The sequence below is a fragment of the Lactuca saligna genome, chromosome 4 (genome assembly GCF_052625555.1).
Source record: "Lactuca saligna cultivar CGN05327 chromosome 4, ASM5262555v1, whole genome shotgun sequence".
Lineage (NCBI taxonomy): Eukaryota > Viridiplantae > Streptophyta > Magnoliopsida > Asterales > Asteraceae > Lactuca > Lactuca saligna.
In genome coordinates, this window is record NC_136420.1 from 85,413,148 (window position 1) to 85,439,288 (window position 26,141).

Genomic DNA, 26,141 nt, shown 5'->3' on the forward strand with positions numbered 1-26,141 from the left:
TAAAAAAAACATACAAAAAAATAGAAATTATTAACCACAACCCAAACAAAGAACCATATACTTGAAATGATACACATGTACATTTACAAACTACAAGGACCTACTTGAGATGTTTTTCCAATGTACAACTACATACATACAATGAAGCCACTACTCATTACTCAAACAGCACGATAGAATCGAAGCATCTTCAATGGTGTCACGTTTTCCTGAAATAACCAACATTACATACATGATTATTTATCAAATTGGAAGTAAGCTTCTGTAATAGGTAAATAAGTAAAAAATGTATAACCTGCATTGTTTCTTCAGACTGGGTAGGAAAATGAAACCCTGTTGAGCAATTTTGCAACATTTCAGGACATTTTCTATATTCTCTGTGTCCATCACTTGCTTTCATTTTATACCTGAACATCTGAAACAATGGAGGGAATTAATTTTGATTGTTCAAACCATTATAATTTTCTAGTTTTCTTGATATAGTATTAAAATAACACACCATAGTTTGGATTTTGGAAGCTATTATTTTAATACTACATCAAGAAAACTAGAAATTTTACTAACCTCAGACAAGGAGACTGTTGGTTTCTCTAACTCATCTCCATCAATGTCTATACCAGTCCCCTGGCATTCTGGACAAAATGCACAATAAATTTGCTTTCTTTCCTCCTTTTCAGCTTCAGTAATATTCACACCTTTCTTCCTTCTACCTCGCTTCTTTACTTTAGGAGCAACTAGTTGTTTTGTATAAACTTCATACTCACAGAAAAGCACCCAGTGAACAAGGCACGAAATGTGAAATACATGAAACGCCTACATAGTTATACAGAAAAGCTTCATATATATATAATCACAGAAACATAAAGAGTGTGAAGAGAAGATATTGAAGTTTGAACATACCCCATTCAAGTTTCTACTGCTGCAAACAAGTCTACCAGTCTTCATGTTGAGAAGTGTAGCCACATCTTTACCAAGAAGAATCTTATGTTGACAGATATCACACACTCTTTCTGAAGCTACACGTCGATGCACCCTTAACTCTTTCCTCACACTTCGGCTAGGTATAATTCCCAATTTCAGTGAGTTATCATCGTATTTTACAAGTTTTCTTGAGCTAGAGTCAACAGAAGTTAAGTATTCTTCCCCTGAAGATTCGCACTGATTGCTCAAAGATTCACTCATATCTTCTGGATCAGAGAATGACTTCCTCTTCTTTCCTCTGTTCTCCTTGTTTAGTTCTGAGGAAGGCAAAAACAACATTTCATCTAGCACATTCTTTCTGCCCATGTCATAGTTAAATGAAAATGACAGAATCGCAAAGTCATGATGTGGGGTTGTATTTGTATTTGTATCATCTTGATTAGGATGACAATCCCCAAGCCATTCACACCAGATTCTACTGATACACTTTCTAACTCCATCTTTTTCATAGTATCTAACACCAATTTTCCCAAGACCAATTGATCTAACTTCTAGATCAGTAAGTCTATCTTTATGCAGAACCTGTGGTACAATCAAATGATACCCATTTTCATCAACATCCATATTGTCATCACCTCCAAGTGAACTTGGGCTTCCATTAGAAGTAACAATGGCAAGACTATTGTTCTCATTACTCTCCAACAGCAAATTACTTCCTAAGTTAGGGTTTGAAGTTAGCAAGGGACTCTTTTCATTACATGGAGTATGAAAGAAAAGCATCCCATCGTTAAAGGGCCAAGGATTCTCTTTCAGCAAGGTAGACTTAGCAGCTTCATAGTTCTTCTTATGGAGATTCCCGCGAAGATGATCGTGTAGAACTGAATCGTTATGGCATGGAGACAGACACAAAACGCAGAAGAATATAGGCTTCTTGTTATCTTCCCTAAGCTCTACATACGAGTGACCCTTTAATCTCACGTTTCGCAATGTAGTTCTCGCCAATTGTTCTCTTAAACTGCTACAGCATTGACTCTTCGGGAACCCTAACGCACTACTACTTCCCGCCATTCAATTTACTTATCTAAAAGCTTAAACAGCAACGCCAACCAGAACTATCAGATCTTAGAAAGGAAAGAGCACATACGAAACCCTAGGATTATATAATTCCACCGAAACTTCTAACTATTACTTACAACTAAGAAAACGAAGAGTTTTTTAGCAACGTAAAAAAAGTGATAAAAACCGATTCGGATATACGATCTTCCAAATTTAAAACATAAAATTGACGAAAAATTCCAGAAGTCACTCCTGATGATTATCTGATTGTATTGTACTTAGAAGAAAACTACCCTAAATTTACAACATCGGGGCGTACTCTGTATAGAATTTTTCGGAAACCTTCGAGCTATTTGATCCATCGTTGTGAGAACTTCTTCTTGAACTCCACACAGAATTTCAAGCGAACAAAGCCTTTCAATTGACATCATCTCTGATCTTGTTTAGTGTGTGTCTTCCTTTGTGTTTGTGTGTGTGAGAGAGAGAAACGGAAGAAACTGAAAAGAATTGAATTCGTAACAGAAAACTGAGATTTTAGGGAAAGTCGATTCGAGTCGAGGAAACGGAGAAAGGATGTTTGACGGTGTTGTGCAATAGAAGTAAGGAAATATATTTTGGACCGATTTTAAAGACTTTGGAATATGAACTTATCGAATCTTCGCCCTTGATGAGATTACGATGAGGTGGGGGTTCATAACTCATGAGTCATGAGGAAAACACGTGATGAGTAGATGATGCGGACGTGTTTGACATGGAAAATGTACTAAGAGAGTAAGAGATCAACCTTGAAAATACATGAAGCATTGATTCTTTTGTTTCATAAGAAACATGTGCATGCATTCCGTACATTTGGCGAACGATGGATTATATGTGTAGAACATATATGAAAGAAAGTTATATAGAACAAATTTATAAAAGAATCGTATGTGGTTGAAGCTACATGGCCACACACACAAACATTGCAAACCAACAAATGAACAAATACATGTTGTTGGATAGCTTTGATGACTGTTTCCTTGAGTTTGTTCAAACTCAGATTTAAGATATATTAATATTTAGTTAAGTTTGGAGAATATGAGTCTCTTAGAATTAGGGCCCTAAAGCTCTAGTTCGGAAGAAAAAAAATTCTAAGGTTGTGACATCACTGCAGCAAACACACTTGCCTTGTTTATTTACATGAGTTTTGTCTTTCGGTGTTTTGTTTACATGCAAATTTTTTGCAAAAAACTAACTTCTTCAACGTCCAATATGGTTCCTATAGAGCCGTCGTTTCTTTACTTGTTTTCCTACATCTCGTGTGTATGAGGTAAAGGAATTGTAAGTGTTTACTAAATGCACTATCTTATATCAACTATTTAGTAGGTGATGACTCAACATGGGTTAAAAATTTGTAAAAATGAAAAGTTAAGATTTTTAAAAAGAGATTTTGTAAAAATGTAAAAATGAAAAGTTATTCACAGTATTATATATGGAAGGACCTGTTTTAATTCCATTTCTTAACAGACATGTTTGCATCGTACTTTCATATAACTACTAAGCCATGAAGTTTGTTTGCATCAGGTTAGAGTAAAAATACGTAGTTATGCATAAAGTTGCCTTTATTTCTTATAGGAATGAAATGTTGTGTTGCATAGCTGCTTTAAATTTTTACCTTCAATGGTAGCTGTATTTGTTGCCTTTCTTTCAAGATTCAACATAAATCTTGGAAAACATGGTAATAAGACCATACTACCCTCTTATTCTTTTTTTAATTTTATGAATTGTATGATTTACATTTCTTGATCATCCGAATTGAATATTTGTTTGCTTCCCAGGTGTTTCAGTCTACATTTATTGATGAGGATGGAATTGTGAAAGCTTGTGCGTCCCCTTTATTTCCTTTAAAAAGTCATATAAATGATGTAACACCCACATATTCGGGTTAGACAAATAAAATACAATAAACGATCAAAATGACATTTTGATAGGATAAATAATCTTAACCAAAGTGATAGTATATATAACAAAGATTTCGTACATATAAATAACTTTAAAATCCGACTTCATATGAATAAGTTATGCTTATTCGAAGTTTCATGATTAAACCGATACGACACTATGTATCGTAAAAAGTAATTTTTTGATAAGTTGATTATTAGCCTAAACAATCTAAATGAAAGTTGTAGTAATCGTAAAGCTAAGAACGTGCATATAGAGAACATCCAAATCTAACTTGGTGAGAGGAAATTATGATTTTTCGAAGTTTTGGTGCAATAGTGCATGCACTAAAAATGAAATTCTAATTAGTTGATTGTTAGCCAAAATAATCTAAATGAGAATTGAATATCATGTAAATATGAACCTGTCGTCGAAAACGAAATTCGTATGAATGAGTTATGAATTTTACACGGACTTTACCGTATAGACCGGTTTAAATATGAATTTTAGTTAGAGCGAAAAATTAGCGGTTGAGACTTTAATGAAACTTGTAGAGCTCGTCGAGAGGATTCCGGGAATATAAAAAACACCACAAACGGAGCTCGTATGTGAAAGTTATGGTTGTCCGAAGATATGCGAAAAATAACATTATGTTGATGACGTGGCACCACCTGGTGGTGCCACGTGGCAAGGTCGGCCGCCCACTCCTCCAAGAGACACGACGACATGGCTCCATAAGAGTGTGACACGTTGCACCATGAAATGGTGACACGTGGCAAAGTTCTAGATAAAAGGATGTGGCTTAATTGGATCGCGACACGTGGCAAAAAGCCAATAAAGCGCTAAGGCGCGGCGAGCCTCTTGGACAAGCACGACGCACCCCCAACAATATATATAGACCCTCGATATTGCTCTATTTTCTAACCAAATTCCTTCCAATCTCTCTCTAACCTCTCTAGGTTCTGAGTTAGATTTTCTTCCCAACTTTTAGAATAATTTAGTAAAGTCCCTAAAACACTAGGAGCCCGATGTGAAGAGGTATTCAGGTCAGAGTTATATTCATGCGTTTTTCCTGTTTCTCGCTAAAAGCTCTATAAGTTAAGCTATACTTATTGATTATGTGAAAGGAGAGTACCTTAGTATCATGTTTTATTATCATCTTAATGATTATGGAACTATGTCACAATTGATCCTTTAAGTACGTCTTAGTGAAATTGTTTCGGCTAAGAAGAGGAATTGATAATTGTTGGAATAGTTTAGTCAAGCGATGATTCGTACTTCGTTTCCAAATCAAGTTTTAGAGTGACACTCTAGTAACTTCAAATCGTATCTTGAAGCTCATCTCAAACTAAGTAGGTTTATAACACTTCATGAGATGTGGAGTAGAAATATTTTCTTGCTCTAACACATTTGAAATTGGTAGTTGTGTTGTTTTGATTGAAACAAAGTATAAACTAGTACCAATTAAATGAAGTGTTGTCTTGATAAGCACCGACACTAACTTTTGAATATTCGTTTTTGCTTGTCAATAAATGTTCCTTAACATAAAAAATTATATGTCAAGAAGTTAGTGGGAGTCTTAATGATCTTGAAAAGTTTCAGGAATCAGTCAAGAATAAACCTATTAGTTAAAATTAGCACTCGACCTCAAGTTGATTACATATCGTGTTAAGTTGACACATTCTTGTTTCTATACACATTCCAGTAAAGTTGACTATGATGTGAGTTCTATGAGTCCTCATTTGAATGCAAAAAGCAAGAGCACATTGGTCAGTGATAGTACATTGGTCAATAAAAGTGAGCTGCTTGACAACTTGGAAGCATTGGTAGGCTCTTATGCTGCCAAATGGCGAGAAAATAAGAATAAGCAAAGTTTGGTCCATGAAAGGAAAACTAAATTCGATTTTGGGTTGTTTTCAACCTTATCTTATGATTATAGGTTGGAATTGATAAACTCACATAGATAGGAACACATACACCATAAAATCTAGGTGGCAAAAGTTTACACTTTGATTCATGAAAATGATTATGAGGAAACATTTTCGATAGTAGATTTCAAATTTGGTTGATATCATTAAGATCATCGGTTGTGACATTGCGTTCTCAAATTCATATATGATTATGACATCCCTTTTCATAGTTCGAATTGTGAGAAATGACAAGAAATATTTGAACATTCAGGAATTATTGTCATAAGTTTTGAAAAGGTTTAAACATACACATATGATGTCTAATGAAAGGTGTATGAGCTTAAGAAGTCTAGATGAAGACTTATCGAAACACCACGTATTAGAAATCTGAACTTTAGTAAGAAAGTCAAGAGCATTGATTTTCTAAAAGTCCAGTTGATATTTGAATACATGTCAAAGCTAGTGGGGGCATAATTGTTATGCTAGCAATAGTATAATTATTATGTTAGTGGGAGCATACCAATCTTCCCCCAAAAAACTCACTAAAATTTTTCACCCAATTCCAAGTGCCGCCACTCTAATCGTCGGAAAATCATCTTGAGACATGTTTTTGGGGTCGTTCTAGCAATTCAAGCGTAAAACATAGAGAAAACACATAAGTTGGGGGTGTGTTTTGAAGAATCTTTTTGGTGGTTAAAATTCTGCTTCCACAATTCGTCCCGGGTATAATCAAATTGGGTACATTCATTCCTTTCTCTTGAATATTTTCATATTGAATACCCATTTCTTGTTGGAATTGTGTTGTCATCTGTATGGTTTTTAGTGTGAATTGTGAATCCATATTGTCCAATTCTTGTCCCGTGTCACAATGTCTAAGTGCGCCAAAACCGGACCAAGTTCATCTAAGAATGGGTCGAAAAGCAAATCCAACGACCCCCCATTTCGTTTGTTGAACCGTGAACACAGTTAAACATATGACTTCTCATTTCCAACAAGCACAAAGTCAAATCAACAAAGTTCCTCCATAGAGAGTCTTTTGAAGCTCTCGGAGTGCTAGAAGGAGTTCAATCACTATTTGAAAACATTGGTTGGGGTTAGTTCCTTCATAATCGTGCAACCACCTACGTTGAGGCGACCTTGGCCCACAACCTTTAACGAACACCATTTTTGGCAACAATCACCCACGAACCACGATATTCATCATCATCCTCCAAGGATTCCTCAATCATTCATCCATGTTTACGTCTGGCCCACCGAGTTCTTAAATGCAGCATTTTTGCCCCCTCCAAAGTGGGTTAAATTTCTAAAGTTGAATTATTTTTTCTTTGGTGCATGACTCGTGACAAAAGACCCAACCCGGACTGTTGAAAAATGTTCTTATGTAACCTTGTATGTGACCATAACTGAAATAAGATGAACTGTTTTTATACAATCTAACAAATATTATCAGTTATTTCAGGTTGCATGAATGCGTGATAAAACGGAAAATACGAAAACACGCGAATGACGAAAACACATATGTGTGACTAAACAGTTTCAACAATATATATATATATATATATATATATATATATATATATATGTATTATATACATATGTATGTATTATATATGTATATATGTATTATATATATTGTATATATGTATTATATATATGTTGTATATGTGTTGAATAGTCAAACAAAGAGGAAGTCAAACAAAGTCAAGGAAATAAGAAGCCAAATGAAGACCCATGTTTTTTGCTCCTACTAGTCTACATCAACTTGCATACACCAGCCATACTCTTCAAAATACACTCAAGTGAAGAAGATATTTGTTTTCTCTCATATATGTATACGTGAGTTTGTGTGTGAGTGTGTGTGTTCATTTGTAATATTGTAACACTTCTACAAACTACAAACTCTCCCAAGAACATCACAAATCTTCATCCTCCTCAAGAACAAAGACAAATCCCTGGAGCTAAATGAAGAACACCAAGATCAAACAAGAAGCCAAGTGAAGAACACCAAGATCAAACAAGAAGCTAAATGAAGAACACCATCAACCATCTTCATCTTCTTCATTGAAACTAAAGGTTTTTCATCTTCACCACCTTTGATCATCACATCATACACCACCAAACACTTTCCTTACATCAAAACACCAAAACACAACCATGAAACAACCCAAAACCTTTTGCATCAAGATCAACCACAAAACCCATCACTATTCATCATCATCTTCATGAGAAATTTCACCACCTTTACCACCTTATATAAACCTCCTTCCAACCTCTAAACAACCTTGAAAACATCCTCAAAACACCTTAACACCATTACCCTAGCCAAAACATCACAAACAAAACTTACCTTCAAATCACAAAAATCCCGAAATTAACTCTGACACGAACACGCCCCGTGTTAAAAACCAAGGCAAAATCAACACGCCCCGTGTTGCCCTCTGATTGCCTTCTTCATACTTCTGAACCTCAACACGCCCTGTGTTCAGCAAGGCTAAATCAACACGCCCCGTGTCAGCATCAGCATCATGAACACGCCCCGTGTTCAGCAAGGCTAAATCAACACGCCCCGTGTCAGCATCATTCTTCAAGAAAACCCTCCAAAACCCTCCTACACGACCCGTGTCACTTGTGCCTTATCTTACACGACCCGTGTGCATGTTTTTACCCAAAAATTACTTCAACTACAAATACATAAACCCATGTATTTTGTACCCTTTTGTAAACACTTGTTTTACATAAAATCGAGCTTTAAATGAACTTTTTGTTACTTATCCAATGCCGGATTGATCTTTGAACAAATATTGACCAGTCGCTCCAAGAGTCCCAATATCGACCAGTCCATTCAAAGAACAAATATCGACCAGTCGCTCCAAGAGTCCCAATATCGACCAGTCCATTCAAAGAACAAATATCGACCAGTCGCTCCATAAGTCCAGTTCAGTCAATTTATTGAAGAACCTACTTGATATATATTTATATATTTATATACTTTATTATAGCTTTATGTCATTTAAATATAGTCATTTATATTATTTATAGCTTTATGTCATTTAAATACAGTCATTTATATTATTTATAGCTTTACGTCATTTAAATACAGTCATTTATATTATTATAGCTTTCAGTCATTTACAGCTTTCATATTTATACTTATTCCGCAATTATTATTCTTTATATATATATATATATATATATATATATATATATATATATATATCTTATATCTTAAATTGATATATCTATCACACAGTAACTGGTAACCGAGCCTTTTGTTGTGGTGATCAGATTGTTATATTTCCAACAAATCGGTATCTGAGCTGATATATAAAAGGAATAATATCCAACAATTGGTATCAGAGCTTGTGTGATTTACCTTGAAATTTTTGTCGAAAAACTTTTGGTTATAGCGTTTATAAACCTTCCATAAGCTTTTCTTTAAAAATTTCATTTTAATATCACTTGTTCAAAATCCTTTCAAAAAAAAATGTCTTTGGCAAATTACTCCAACATGAACTCTGTCTCCATTGCAAATAGCTTAGGATCTGGTTCACGGGCACCCATACTTATTCTTGAAGAGTATAATTCGTGGGTTGGCCGTATGAATCTTCATCTTAATGCTATAAATGAAGATGTCTGGAAGTGTGTAGAAGGAACATTTGTTACTCCATAAAATATGGCTACTCTTGCTACAAATCAAGCCACTCAAGTTGAAATTACAAAAAAGTTGGAACTCCAAGCCAAAAAGGAACTTGTTTCTGGAATACCTCACAGTATTCTAAGTCAAATGGATGACATTATACTGTTAACCGCAAATCAAATTTGGGAGAATTTGAAAAATCGTTTTTGTGGAAATAAAAGAATTATCGGAAACAAAAGAACATCTGTTTTGAATGAATTCGATAATTTCAAAATGCTTTCATCAGAAACCATCCATGATGCTCATGATAGGTTCAATCTGATTATGGTTAAAATGAACAATTTGGGTATCAAAAAGACACAACACGAGATAAATCTCACGTTTTTAAACAATCTTTTCGAAAGCTGGAAAATGGTTAAACTCATTATTCAGGGAAATCCAGCTATTCATACTGAAACTTTGTACAACTTGTATGGAGAACTTCAATCGTATGAATCCTCGATTGACCCACCAACCACTGTAGCTTTTGGAGGACCACTTGCACTTGTGTCCACAACTTCTCAAAACCAAACACCTTTCAATGATCAAAACTTTAATCATTTTAATCGGACTACATCTTTTCAAAACCAAGCCTTCCAGTCTGATTCAAATGATGAAGCAGATTATCAACAACTGTGTGCGTTGGTTGCAAACACAAATCTCCAGAGATTTATCCCAAATCATGGTCAATCAAATTTTAGACCAAATTTTCAACCAAGACCATCTTTTGGACAAAATAACTCAAGTTTTCAACCAAGACCATCTTTTGGTCAAAACAACTCAGGTTTTCAACCTAGACCTTACTTTGGACAAAATTCTCAAAAACCTTCTTTCCAAAATAACTCAAACCAAGGTTTTCAAAACCAGGGATTTCAAAACGATCCCAACTCAGGTCATAATCACAATCCAAACAACAGTTTTCAAAATCAAAACAGAGGTTTCCAAAATCAAGGTTACAACAATCAAAACAATGGTTTTCAAAACAACCAAAATTTTGGATTCCAACAAAACCATTCTCAACCTTCCCAACAAACCCAAAGTCAAACACCTGAAAGACTTCCGATTAAAAGTCAAAAGGATGATAGTGATGAAGAAGTGATCATTTGTCACAACTGCAAAGGAACAAATCACTATGCCAGAGAATGTCGAGCCAAAAACAAAACCAAAATCAAAGACCCAGCATACTATGCTCAAAGAGCCGATGAATTGAAGAAACTGGAAAACCAAGAAAAGCAAAGAGCATTGATGGCAATCCATGAACCAAGTGTGGAATACTGGCCAACTTCTGATGACGAAGCTGAACACGAACCAACACAATCAAACTTCTGCTTCATAGCTGGTGTTTAAATACCTTCAAGAGCTCCAAACGTCATAGAACAGGTATGGTCTATGATCTATGAACTTGGTTTTTCCAAAACAATTTTTGAGTCCCACATAACCAAAATTGAGACTAGTCTAGAAGTTGATCTCAAAACATATCACGACACAATGGTCAATTATGATATTTGCAAATCTGAGTTACAAACCTTGCAACTCAAATTTGGAGAATCAACAAGAACGAAAAGCAAATTGGAAAGAGACGTTGAAAGAAAATCAGAAGATTATAATCACGTCTTGGAACAATTAAATCAGACCCTAATTCAGAAAAGGGATTTGGAACTAAAAAATCAGTCAGTCATTTCTTCTGAAATAAAAGATGTTTTAGAAATGGAAATCCTTCAGTTGAAACAAGACTTTCAAGAATCAACTGACAAATACAATGTTTTAAATGAAAAGCTGACTGATTCTTTAAAACAAATCAATTCTCTTGAAACCAAGAATAAAAGACTGATATGGAATATGGATTCTATCAAAGTTTCCAGAAAGCTAAGTGATGATATTTTCACCAAGGCAAACACCTTGGGAACTGGCAAAATTGATACGAATTATAGACCAGGAATTGGAAGAGAATCCTTTGAAATTGAACAAGCAAAACAGGAAAACATGACGAATTGTGAAAACTCTGAATCTACTCTACCTAATCTTTTCACATCTGTTAATGAGGAAGATTCAGATGAAGAAACAGTTATCAACTGTAGTCCAGATGATACTGTTTTCAGTGTTTCCAAAAAGTCTTTCAAAAGAGTTGTAAATTCTGAAACAGACTCTGCAAGTTCTTTAACTCACCAAATCAAACATACCGATGGAACCACTAAACTCAAAAAAATTTTGAATGGAGAAAATTCCTCTTATGAGGATGGTAGTACTTCTATACCAACTGCTTTTCCCACAATGACTTCATCAATTGTTGGAAAAACTAGTCTGGGACAAAAATACTCCAAGAAACAACAAACAAGCAAAAAATCCATTCAAGTCACCAAAACCCCACTAATCAAGCCAAACATTTTTGAAAAACAACCAAAGAAACCAGTTAAACCATACGTCATACCTCATAAACAGGTTTCCAAACAAAAACCAAAATCTTTTCAAAAACCTTTTGAAAACCGCTTTCAAGATATTACTTTTAATCATTCAAGGAACTTTCAAAAACCATCACATCCGAAAGTTTCAAACCATCATCATCAAAAAGCTTTTCAAAATCGCCCATCACATCCCAGATATGAAGAAAACTTTTCAAACAAACCTTCACATCTAGGATATCTTTCACCAAATCACAGATCTTATCAACCCACAGGTTTTCAAAAACAAATCGCATTTTGGGTAAAATTGATAGATCAAATCAAACCTCAACCATTCCATCGTCATAAACCAAACAATTACAATAATGTGAGGTCAAATGATAAAAGAAATTCATCAAGCAAAGCACCCAAAATAACAACTGACAAACCAGGACCTATTCAGATTTGGGTACCTAAAGTTTCTGTCTGATTGTAGGTACTTAATGCTGGAGAACCCAATGATGATACATGGTATATTGATAGTGGCTGCTCCAAGAATATGACAGGAAACCGGAACTACTTACGTGACTTCAAACCTATACAAACCAATCAAGATGTTACCTTCGGCAACAACATGAAAGCAAAAATCAAAGGTTATGGAAACATAACAAACGGTAATTTTACCATAAAGAAAGTTGCCTTCGTCGATGACCTGAAACACAACCTCATCAGTGTTTCTCAACTGTGTGATAACAATCTTGAAGTTCTTTTCACCAAACAACGAAGCTTGATCATGGACGCCAAAACCAAAGATGTTATAGTTGATTCTCACCGTGCCGAAAATATGTATCCACTTGACATGGATCTTATCTATGGTAAACCCGATATCTGTTTGTTATCTAAAACCCCAACAGATATTAGTTGGTTATGGCACCGCCGCCTTTCCCATCTAAACTTTGGGTACATCAACAAATTAATTGGCGATGATCTTGTTCGAGGGCTACCACTTCTGAAGCTTGATAACGAAACTCTTTGTGCTGCATGTGAAAAAGGAAAACTTTCCAAATCCACTCACAAAAGCATCTCAGAATCTAGTGTGTCCGAACCACTAGAGTTGTTGCACATAGACCTTTGTGGCCCTGCCAAAACCCAAACCATACAAGGGAAGAAGTACATTCTTGTTGTCGTTGATGGTTTCTCGCGCTTTACTTGGGTCTTTTTCTTAAGACTAAAATCAGAAGCACCTGAAAAGATGATCAACTTCATCAAACAAATCGAGCTGAAGTTGAAACGACCTGTTCGAAGAATCCGAAGTGATAATGGTTTAGAGTTCAAAAACAATACTCTAGATTCATTTCTCAAAGACAAAGGAATTGAACACAACTTCTCAGCCCCATACACTCCACAACAGAACGGTGTTGTCGAAAGAAGGAACCGAACTCTATGTGAAGCTGCAAGATCAATGCTTATCTTCGCTGATCTGCCACAATACTTCTGGGCAGAAGCAATAGCCACAGCTTGCTATACTCAAAATCGTTCCTTAATCCATAAACATCTTCATAAAACACCATATGAAGTCATTAACAACCGAAAACCAAACATCAAATTTTTTCATATTTTTGGTTGTCGATGCTTCGTAAAGAATAATAAAGATCACCTTTCAAAATTTGAATCAAGGTCGGACGAAGGAATTTTCCTTGGTTACTCGTTTTCTTCAGCTGCTTATTGAGTACTGAATAAATGTACTAGAGTAATTGAAGAAAGTACCGATGTTCATTTCGATGAATTTTATGTTAGGAAATTGGATCGTGAACATTTTGGTTCAAAAATGATTGAAAATATTTTTCAAAATCCAATTCAACAAACACCTTCTCCTGACATAGACATTGAAATCGATCTTGATTTGCTTTTTGAACAACCAAAAACTGCTTACAATTCTGAACTTCTAACTACTTTAATTGACCCTACAGGAACACCCAGTGAAGTAATTCCACAAACAAACCAAAATGATGCAAATCAATTCGAGGGGGAACCACCAACACATACTTCCTCTTTGGAACAAACACCAAATCCTCCTTTAAACACCCCATCCCCAAATAGCCAAAACAATCCCGATGCATCATTTATGGGGGAACCTTCAAACCTATTCCAAGATGAAACGCCCGGAGAAGAACAATGGGATACTGAAACTCCAATTATTATAGCGGAAGAGAATCGCTTAATAAAGTGGACCAGAAATCATCCAACAGACCAAATCATCGGAGATCCCAACATAGGCATTCAAAGTAGAGGCGCATCCACAAATGAATGTTTATTTGGAGCCTTCTTATCCACGACCGAACCCAAAACCATACATTCTGCTATAAAAGATCCAGATTGGGTAAAAGCTATGCAAGAAGAGCTAGCAGAATTTGAAAGAAACGACGTATGGAATCTTGTTCCTACTCCACCCGATGTTACTGTTATAGGTTCAAGATGGGTATACAGAAACAAGACTGACGATCAAGGAATCATTTGTCGAAACAAGGCACGTCTTGTAGTCAAAGGATATTCATAACAAGAGGGAATCGACTACGATGAAACATATGCTCCAGTTGCCCGAATTGAAGCAATTCACATCTTTCTTGCTTATGCTGCACATAAGAATTTCAAAGTATTCCAAATGGATGTTAAATGTGCATTCCTACATGGAGAGATAGATCGCAAAGTATACATCCAACAACCACTAGGTTTCGAAGATCCCAAATTTCCAGATCACAGCTTTAAATTGCAGAAAGCTGTCTACGGCTTGAAACAAGCACCTCGAGCTTGGTATGCCACGTTGTCAACCTTTCTCGAAGAATCAGGTTTTAAAAGAGGTTCAATTGATCAAACCCTCTTTCGTAAAATCTTTAATAAACATCTGTTAATCGTACAAATATATGTTGATGACATTATTTTCGGTTCTACTGATGAATCTTTAAGTGTTAAGTTTGCAGATCTAATGAAGAGCAAATTTGAAATGAGCATGATTGGGGAGATGACTACTTTTCTCGGACTTCAAATCAAACAGTCAACTGATGGCATTTTCATCAACCAAGAGAATTATGTCAAAAACCTACTCACTCGTTTTTCAATGGAAAAATCCAATACCGCAAAAACCCCAATGGCTTTTGGATACAAAATTGATGCAGACTTAAATGGCAAACCAGTTGACCAGAAAAGATATCGTGGAATGATCGGATCACTCTTGTACCTCATTGCCAGCAGACCTGACATCATGTTTTCTACATGTGTTTGTGCGAGATACCAAGCAAATCCTATGGAATCCCATGTAGTTGCTGTGAAACGCATCTTCAAATACCTTAAAGGCACTCCCAAACTTGGCCTTTGGTATCCAGCTAAATCCGATTTTCAGCTGAACGCTTTCACCGACTCAGACTACGGAGGATGCAAGCTAGATAGGAAGAGTACATCTGGTAGCTGTCAATTCCTAGGAGGTAGACTAGTGAGTTGGACTTCAAAGAAACAGACGTGTGTGTCCACATCAACAGCAGAAGCTGAATACGTCGCTGCCGCCAGCTGTTGTTCACAAGTCATATGGATGCAAACTCAACTGCGTGACTATGGCTTCAAAATCTCACAAATTCCTATATTTTGTGACTCAACCAGTGCAATTGCCATTTCTCACAATCCCGTTCACCATTCCATGACAAAGCACATCGACATTCGATATCACTTTATCAAAGACAACATTCAAAAGGGTCATATCGAACTACACTTCATGAAGATCAAATTGCCGATGTCTTCACTAAGGCTCTCGATGAAACAAAGTTTCAATACTTCCTAGGCCGTCTAGGAATGTTAAATCCAGATAACATCCATCCTTAAACTTTTACTTTTTGTTTGTACAAAAGTGTGTTTACTTTCACTCAAAAAGAAAATTTAAAAACATTTGAAAACTGCTTTCTTTTCAAAAAAACCAAAAACATTGAAATAACCAATATTTCCAAAAACATTCAGAAAAACAAATCTTCAAAAATATAATAAAAGACTTGCCGTAATAAGCTTTTATAGAACCTTGTGATTAATCGTCTTTTGACTTAATTTTCAGATGCTTATGCTCGATGAAGATTTTAAGTCATATTGATTCTCAATTGGAGTGAAGGTTCAAATCTCCTACTTTTCATAATGTACATAACTTTATTTCCTTCAATTTTCTTTCATTATTGATGATTTTAAAAAGGGACATAAGGTTAGGAGGTTCAGATGAAAACAAAAACCCATGTGAGAATTTGTGCCTCATCAATCTGAATCATTGTGGAATTCATTTCTTGTGAGCTTAGGTGTGTCACTATTGCTTATAAGGTATATCCGATTATACCTTGTCACGGTCTCATTTCTGCTTAGATATCAAAATGACCAGGGACGATACATTCATTTCTTACATACTAGACAAACTGTCTTTTATGCCACTAATCCCTACCTAGATATAAGCCAACCAAAAATGATGTCTTGAGATCCCGTGATCCATCAACAAGAAAAGATGAAACAAGATAAAGAAGAATCAACAAGAAAGCCAAATCATTCACCGAAGAAATACCAAACAAAACAAAAAAAAAACTCTACATTTGGTATTTTCAAACAAAGTTCAACCAAATGGTTATTTCAAAGCAAACATCAAAAGATCTCATGATCTGTTTTTAACCATTTTTCACAAAAAGGGATATCTTAATCCCACAAGATAGATACTCTCAAAAATCCCAATTTTCTCAAATGTAGCAAATTCTCGATGCTAAAACAAAATATCCTTTTACAAACAAAAAGATATTGATCAACAAAAAGGATACCATCAAAGAAAAAGCTGCAACAACAATGGATTTCCCGGGATACTGTAGCCTTCATCACTGAAGATTCTTAGTTGCAAACTGCACTATGAAAATTGCTAAACCCCTCTACATGTATTTCCCGACGGAGAGAGGGTGAACTTAAATGGCATGAATGAAGAAACCCGCTAAGTAATGCCGAAACCAGTCTTATGTGATTGATTATCTAATAATGAGACTAAGTGACCTTTCGGAAAAAGCATAGTTGAACACCTCCAATATGAGTGTGAGTCGTCAGAGAGAGATATCACTCGTTTTTAGTGATCATTAACTTGTTCTGCTGCCAGAACAACCAAACACCCAAGTGAAGTGTGAGCTATACCTATGAGCGTTCATCTGAATCGACCTGTTAAACCACTTGTCGTCATTTATAATGCTATAAAATCTTAAGAATTTTCTTTAGATACATATATGGCTACCCTTTGATAACCGAACCCGAGACTTTGATTCGGAAACAAATTTCTGAAAATCTTTTACATAAGATATGTTAAACCAAGTCGCAAACTTTCAAATCAATTGCTATGGTTTTATATATATCTTATCTATTGACAAATCTTTTATCTCGAATCTTCAAAAGTTAAACTGTCAATATGATTATATCATACCTGTCCTTATTTCAGCAATGATCACATAGGGGGAAATTGTTGAAAAATGTTCTTATGTAACCTTGTATGTGACCATAACTGAAATAAGATGAACTGTTTTTATACAATCTAACAAATATTATCAGTTATTTCAGGTTGCATGAATGCGTGATAAAACGGAAAATACGAAAACACGCGAATGACGAAAACACATATGTGTGACTAAACAGTTTCAACAATATATATATATATATATATATATATATGTATTATATACATATGTATGTATTATATATGTATATATGTATTATATATATTGTATATATGTATTATATATATGTTGTATATGTGTTGAATAGTCAAACAAAGAGGAAGTCAAACAAAGTCAAGGAAATAAGAAGCCAAATGAAGACCCACGTTTTTTGCTCCTACTAGTCTACATCAACTTGCATACACCAGCCATACTCTTTCTTCAAAATACACTCAAGTGAAGAAGATATTTGTTTTCTCTCATATATGTATACGTGAGTTTGTGTGTGAGTGTGTGTGTTCATTTGTAATATTGTAACACTTCTACAAACTACAAACTCTCCCAAGAACATCACAAATCTTCATCCTCCTCAAGAACAAAGACAAATCCCTGGAGCTAAATGAAGAACACCAAGATCAAAAAAGAAGCCAAGTGAAGAACACCAAGATCAAACAAGAAGCTAAATGAAGAACACCATCAACCATCTTCATCTTCTTCATTGAAACTAAAGGTTTTTCATCTTCACCACCTTTGATCATCACATCATACACCACCAAACACTTTCCTTACATCAAAACACCAAAACACAACCATGAAACAACCCAAAACCTTCTGCATCAAGATCAACCACAAAACCCATCACTATTCATCATCATCTTCATGAGAAATTTCACCACCTTTACCACCTTATATAAACCTCCTTCCAACCTCTAAACAACCTTGAAAACATCCTCAAAACACCTTAACACCATTACCCTAGCCAAAACATCACAAACAAAACTTACCTTCAAATCACAAAAATCCCGAAATTAACTCTGACACGAACACACCCCGTGTTAAAAACCAAGGCAAAATCAACACGCCCCGTGTTGCCCTCTGATTGCCTTCTTCATACTTCTGAACCTCAACACGCCCCGTGTTCATCAAGGCTAAATCAACACGCCCCGTGTCAGCATCAGCATCATGAACACGCCCCGTGTTCAGCAAGGCTAAATCAACACGCCCCGTGTCAGCATCATTCTTCAAGAAAACCCTCCAAAACCCTCCTACACGACCCGTGTCACTTGTGCCTTATCTTACACGACCCGTGTGCATGTTTTTACCCAAAAATTACTTCAACTACAAATACATAAACCCATGTATTTTGTACCCTTTTGTAAACACTTGTTTTACATAAAATCGAGCTTTAAATGAACTTTTTGTTACTTATCCAATGCCAGATTGATCTTTGAACAAATATCGACCAGTCGCTCCAAGAGTCCCAATATCGACCAGTCCATTCAAAGAACAAATATCGACCAGTCGCTCCAAGAGCCCCAATATCGACCAGTCCATTCAAAGAACAAATATCGACCAGTCGCTCCATAAGTCCAGTTCAGTCAATTTATTGACGAACCTACTTGATATATATTTATATATTTATATACTTTATTATAGCTTTATGTCATTTAAATATAGTCATTTATATTATTTATAGCTTTATGTCATTTAAATACAGTCATTTATATTATTTATAGCTTTACGTCATTTAAATACAGTCATTTATATTATTATAGCTTTCAGTCATTTACAGCTTTCATATTTATACTTATTCCGCAATTATTATTCTTTATATATATATATATATATATATATATATATATATATATATATCTTATATCTTAAACTGATATATCTATCACACAGTAACTGGTAACCGAGCCTTTTGTTGTGGTGATCAGATTGTTATATTTTCAACAAATCGGTATCTGAGCTGATATATAAAAGGAATAATATCCAACACGGACTTTGCAACATTCTGTTTTGCCAAATGTTTCAACACCACCACCATGGACACCGGGGACATTTTCATTGGAGGCTTGATCACACTCATTGCATCTTGACCCCCGCTTCAACTTCATCTCTCCACCTTTCCATTTGAAAAAGCGATTGGCCCCTCTTGTCTTGACATCAAGGCACTCTGATGAATGCTCATCATTCGCTATTCAGTCGGTGGTCACATATGGAATCTCGATAATCAACCATACCTCATTCCCCCTTATGAGTATGTTGGGTCTTTCGAACCAACCGACCCCGAGAAATGGATTCCATCTGACTACCCCCCGCCCGTCGATCAAGAAGATGACCATTTTCAGCATCCACAATATGTTGGCCAGTCCCAACATCGGTCGCAACAGTAGGGGGACACGAGATCCCATCATATTTCCCCCCTGCCTTCTTCGACCAATTCGCCACAATTTTCTCCACTGTTCAGCACATCAACACTCAGACACAAGAGAACACCCGAGCCATCTAGGATGTGACGACCTGTGTTGATCGGCTGGAGTAGTCTTTCCCACCCACTTCCCGCCAGGTCCAAGATATGTGGGACTACAACTACCACCACGGATACTTTCCGCCGCTCGATCCTACAATTTAGGTCATTAACGCCCTTTCCTTAAGCATTAAGGATGCTGCTTGTTCTTAAGCTTGGGGTGGGGCATTTCCCTTTTCTTTTATTTTTCCATGCATTTCTTTATTAGGCTGCATAACATTTTAGTTTTAAGCTAATTTGCATTCATTTTTTTTTTAAATTCCAAAAAGATTTTATATTCTTCTTTTTCACATTTTTATTGTTGCATAACATTTAGCTTAAGGCATTAGTATTCATGCATTTTTGTTGTTTGTTTATTCTCACCCCATTGCAAGGTTGTAGAACTCGTTACTCGGTACCTGCTCGGCCGACTACCAAGTAGCGAGTACTCGGTAGTACTCAGATTCGGTAATTCATGTAGAAATATTTTTAGGGACATTATATATGTTAAAATCATAAGTTGATAGAAATATATAACAATACTAGATACATGTGAATACACAAAAACTGAAAAACACATAATGGTCTTACTTCGTGAATAATTACTTAAAATTTAAGATATATATGTAGTAATAATCACATGTGAGTGTGTTAAATAATAAATCATTAATTATATTATACATATTAATCACCGATTTGACTGGGTTTTACAACAGTGCTCAGTTGAGTAAACGGCCGACCGGGGAGTACTCAGGATTTTGCAACTCACCTTGGTAAGGGGCCAAGTAGCGAGTGTTCGGAGGAGTAATCGGCCAACTCGGTGAGTTTTACAACAGTGCCCCCTTGGATGCCATGGAATAGTTTCACAGTTATTGTATCATTATTAGTCCAGAATCTTGTTGCTATCTCACCCATTGAACCGGGACTACTAGCTGCAGTTTGGGACTTCATACTTAGGATAAGATACTGGAGCTTAAAGGGGTAAGTGATCATGGCCAGGTAGTTTCATGAAGAATTATGCATACAATACTAACAACTGTAGGATATACTGTAGCAATGGATGTTCTTAGCCTTGCGGTCCATGCCACCGAGAGGATCACACTTGATCATGTTTGAACCGTTAGGATGAAGCACTGGTGCTAGTCCCCGAGTAGAATCCATATCCGGTCTCTTTACATCACCATTATTTTTGCGATTTCTTAGGATTTTAGAGAATCTTTTGGTCCACATTTGGACATTTTCATTATTTTGGAAATCACGAGTTTGAAAAGGATCTTACATCTTTACGCTCCATACATGGTCATTTTCACACTTAGACCATTCAGATTATATTATTACCCTCTCGGTTCCACTTACATACTTTTGAGAACCAAATTTTGAGTCAAAAAGTTTTTTTTGATAAAAAACAAAAATTCACATATTTTTTAATATATATATATATATATATATATATATATATATATATATATATATATCCAAGCTGCAATTATCTTAGATAGGTGACCAGTTCAATTATTGAACAAATTTTCCTATATTTTGGTCACCCTGCGTTTAATATTCATTTATATAGGTTTATTTTATTGTATATATACCGATTTGTTTCTTTTCACAAATTGGTGATGTTAAAGAGACTGTCGAGTCGGATACTACGAAAGGTTTGGGCCAACAATAAGAGTACTGATTCCTACAACGGTGCCCGAGCGATAAAACTCAATCACACTTGAGAGTGGCCGACAGACATGAGATCACACAACTTTCATGATAAGACCGTACACTTAAAAAGAAGAGCTCCATACCAGCCCGTCCATTTTCTTTCTCGTTACTACATATGTTCTTCATTGTATGCATGTTTTATTGGGGCTGCGACTGACCATCCCTCCTTGCTCACCTAGAGGAGTTGTTCTGACTGTGGTTTATGGTCTCATTGTCACCAAATGAAAAACTCATGAGATAATAGCAAGATCAATTCTGACCATGTTGACTAACGGTGATCAGGTTCCGCGATTTTATCTATTCTTTTTATTTTTCTTAGGATAGTTCGTCCCGAGTTCATTTTAGTATTGTCTTACTTAAGGACAAGTAAGGTTTAAGCTTGGGTGATTTGATAGTTTCATTTTATTTACTTCTTTTTTATAGTTTATTTTAGCATATTTCGTTCACATTTTAGTTAATTTCTATTCATATTTACTTTTTGTTATTTTATGACAATTTCGGGTACTTTCTAGTTTCGTGAGCATAATTGTAGACTTTAAGGAGACTAGCGGAGTGGGATCTTTGGGAGGCAATTGGATTTGGAGGACAACGGGAATTTTGGGCTTGATGGCTATGGAAGTGATTCATGGAGTAGGCTTGTCAATTACTTGAAGGCTTGGAAGAATTGAACTTTAAATTTGCAAGGTGTAGGATAATTTTTGTGTACGTGGAGATTGATGATCAGGCGTTTGTGGACGCTATGAGTGATTTGGAGAAGGCAAATCGGGATCAAATTGAAGACATCTTGAAAAAAAATGGGCTAGAAACCGATCGGGCTCAAACTGGGCCAATGGTTAAGCTGTGGAGGCCCAAGACTTGAAGAAAGCTAAAAACTCGTCACTCTCGCACGACCCGCGTAAGGATTCCACGCGGCCCACATGGATTCCTACTGGGGTAATTTCAGAATTTTACTTAGGGCTCTATATTGGGAAGGTTGGTGTGCCACTTTAAGAGACTTTTGCACATCCGATTTTGGAGCAATTCTCTGGAAATTTTGAAGCACTTTGAAGGCCAAGAACCATAAATAACTTCATCATTTTTGCTCTTAATCTTGTTCAATGTTTGGTACAATCTCTTCTAACTTTGTTTTCTTGTGTTTAGCCATGTTAGGCTAAACCAAAATTGGTAGACTTTGGTGAAATCTTTTGACTAGTTGTTAAATGGTGAAGATTTCATAAACTTGTTCTTGAATCTTTATGGAATGTTTTGTGTTTGAACATATTATCACTACTTATATGTTTTTATTCATGAGTTTAAATGTGTTTGTGGTGATTAGTTGACTAATTTCTTGATTAATTAAAAGATCCTCAAATTAGCAAGCAACATATGATTTATGTGTTAGTTTTGATTCACACAATCATAAAAACATTTCCTCCAACATGGTAGTGGAAGCATTTGACTCCGTTTGGATTTGGTGACTTTTTAGTTTTTAATGCTAACTGACTTTCACTAATTACATGCTTAATGGAAATTATGACTTTGACTAAGGAAGTTGTTATGAGCTTCTCTAACCATTTCAAAAACTAAGAAAAGTCTAGGTAATCTTAAGCTTCTTAGATTATTATAACCAAATTAAGGATTTAAAAGAAGTATTGCACCATTGGATTCTAATGATATGTTCATCAACAGTCAAAGTGAGGAAACCTAAAGTCAACCATCTTTCTGTTATTGGTTTTACATCAAACTCTTGTTTTTGTTGAAATTGTCTATTTAAATCTTAGTTTAATCCTAGTTTACTTCAAGTGTTTCAAAAGATCAAAACCCCCCATTTTTACTTCTATTGTCATTTTACAAGTGTATTTACAAAGAGATTTTTCATAGAGTTATAAAACTGAATCAATCTCCGTGGATCGACCCCTTTACTGCTATACACTATTTTAGTATAAAAGATTTAGGGTTATTAATTTTGTTGGCCTCGACAACCACCACTGGCCCTTGGGAGTCCATTTGACCCACGTCATCCATCTGATAACTGCCAAGCTATAGGTGCAGGATCCAAAACCATCTCATCCGCTCTCTATTGACACTCAACCTTAACATGGCATGTCTGACTTTAAAAGAAACATACCCTCGATTTCCTTTTACTCCAATCCCAGCTATAGTGACCCTCCTGATCACATCTAACACACCAGTGTGCCAAACCACACGTGCAAAAAAATCCACAAATTCGTTGATCCCCGACCGAACGTCAGTCACTTTGGTCTTCTTAATTAATGATACTGATGTGTGAACCTAATTCTTCTTTCCCTTCCGTTTTAGGTCTCCAACTCCAGTTCTCTATCCCTGGCTTCCTCCACAAAATCAGAAAGAGTCTCACAATTGGAAAATGCTTACGAACTCACAGATCTTCGACCTTAAAATATCATGATAATGAGTCATCCTCATCCCCTCTGTCGTTGCATACTATGGGCAAAGCAACGCTCACTCCATGAACTTGGCAGTGATCTTGGTCATCATCTTTATAGTCTGCTTAAGTGCCAAATACTCCCAAGACAACTATTAAACGTCGGTCGTTGGCACAAAATCTCTCTTGAACCTGGTAACAAAATCCTCCCATGTCATAGACCTAACCGCATGTTTTGAGGTCTCAAATAACCTCACACCACCAATCCCTAGCTCCATCACACAACAAACACACTTCAAATCTAACCTTGTTCTTGGACGGACAAAAGTTGTCGAGAAAGGCACTCTTAACATTGGCAATCCAATGCATACTAATTATAGGCTCCCTACTCTTCATGAACCGAGGAGCCCCACAAGCATCAAACTTCCGAAAGGTGACACCACGAGTCCTAAGTCGACTGACCTCCAAATCAGCCTGAAGAATCCTAAACCTCTCGTCAACCATTGAAGTCAACTTATCATTGATCGAACTGATCATGCTAGGAAAATCCTCCAACATGAACCTTAAAACCTCTACAATGATAATGTCACAGACATTCCTCTCATTTAGGGGTGCATCTTCATCACAAATGATCACCATACTATGCATACCCACCCACAAGTTCCTTGATATCTTTATAACACTTCTTTGACCCAAGTATTGATCATGTGCTTTCAGTAGTATGATACCATACTACCTTCCACACCAGTCCAAACTCTCTCCAATGATTGTTTAAAAATTTCCAAGTCAATTCGCATCACTCCCATAAACTCTTGGCATGCATGCATATGTTTAGCCATATGCATAATACTAGACCTCCTAAACTCTTTGTAGGATTCCACCATAAAACCACAACTAGAAAAAGATCATGTAAAAAGGCAGAATCAGAATATTTAAGGCTATTGGGTTCTAATCATGTACAACTCTTAAGCATTTGATTAGAAATTTCGTAGTATCATCCAACGATTCTACAACACATACTACAATCAACAAATATAAGGCATATAAGGCACCTATATATACAATTAGGAAATTATAGCATGCAATTTCTAAGCAGATCCTTAACATATAATCTAACATGCATATCAACCTATAACACAAATACATAACCATATGGGTATATTGGGAATCACTTACTCCATGAGCTCCAACTGAATGTATGTATCACGTCATTCTTTTATAAGTTGAGGTTAGATTAAGAAACCATGATCACGATCTCAACTCCACAAATTAAACAAGAACACAACAAAATACCGAGCTCATGTTTCTAACCTAGCGAATTTACTCAAGTTTCTTTGAATAAAGTATTACTTTTCAAACATTTAATATAGAAAATCTCTTAATCCTCAATTTGAGTTTAGACACACCATATGGGGGTCTAAATCCCTCAAACTAAGGTTCTGATACCATCTTGTCACGTCCCCAAATTACAAAAGAGATTTTTCATTTTGAACAATTAACCAATTATAACCTTTTACTTAAAATCATTAAGTGACATTCATTTGTTTGAAAACCATAAGTTTAACAAAGTTGAATTGCAAAAAAGTGGAAACCAATATCTTCGATGCGACTATACTGTCCTGCTGAGCTCTTCTCACGAATAACCTACAGAGCTCTTCTCACGAATAACCTACAAAATATTTAATCCAAAACTGTAAGCATAAAGCTTAGTGGGTTTCCCAATTTTATGTAGGTAAGTAGAAGGTGATCCATGTGTGTTTATCTCTAAAATCGTATGTATTTAAACCAATATGTCTTATGCACACAAACACCAAGAAAACTTGGTGTTCATCATGTTCATTAGTGAAAGGATGTAGGAAGATGAACTTGAAATTCGTTTCATATTAGGTTTCAGTTTCTTTTAAAACTCTTAGTGGGGTTAACTAAAAACTCACACCTCAAGTGTAGTTTCATTGTAGATTATGCCTAAAATCTGTGGAATGAAGAAGCTGAAAAAGTATGTGAAGATAGGGAAATATGTGAAGATGGGGAAATCAGACTTGTACAACATAAGGTACAATATGATGAATGGAGATGGGTAAATCATTTACTCCTTTTTCTCTAGATCCATTGGCGCTAAGTTCCAGAACCGATCAAGTTTTGTAACCATCGATGAACAAGAAGCCGTCAATTTCTAAAATAGTTGATTAAGATGA

The 26,141-nt window shown here is 35.8% G+C and overlaps 1 protein-coding gene across 1 annotated transcript; it reads right to left on the reverse strand.

The window, feature by feature from the left end:
• Window positions 1-27: 27 nt before the first annotated feature.
• On the reverse strand, window positions 28-2,116 carry LOC145042287 (uncharacterized). Its single transcript, XM_078990690.1, has 4 exons — window positions 901-2,116; window positions 565-813; window positions 296-415; window positions 28-209 (listed from the first exon to the last, which is right to left on the reverse strand). The coding sequence occupies exons 1-4, from the start codon at window positions 1,987-1,989 to the stop codon at window positions 162-164; spliced, it is 1,506 nt and encodes a 501-aa protein (XP_078846816.1). The 5' UTR covers window positions 1,990-2,116; the 3' UTR covers window positions 28-161.
• Between the last annotated feature and the right edge of the window lie 24,025 nt (window positions 2,117-26,141).

What these genes read in the sequence shown, in the direction of transcription:
- LOC145042287 (XM_078990690.1), bottom strand. Translation starts at nt 1,989, where the DNA reads ATGGCGGGAAGTAGTAGTGCGTTAGGGTTCCCGAAGAGTCAATGCTGT. An exon ending in CAACAGTCTCCTTGTCTGAG is followed by an intron (nt 416 to 564) that starts GTTAGTAAAATT and finishes CCATTGTTTCAG; the next exon opens with ATGTTCAGGTATAAAATGAA. An exon ending in AGTCTGAAGAAACAATGCAG is followed by an intron (nt 210 to 295) that starts GTTATACATTTT and finishes TGGTTATTTCAG; the next exon opens with GAAAACGTGACACCATTGAA.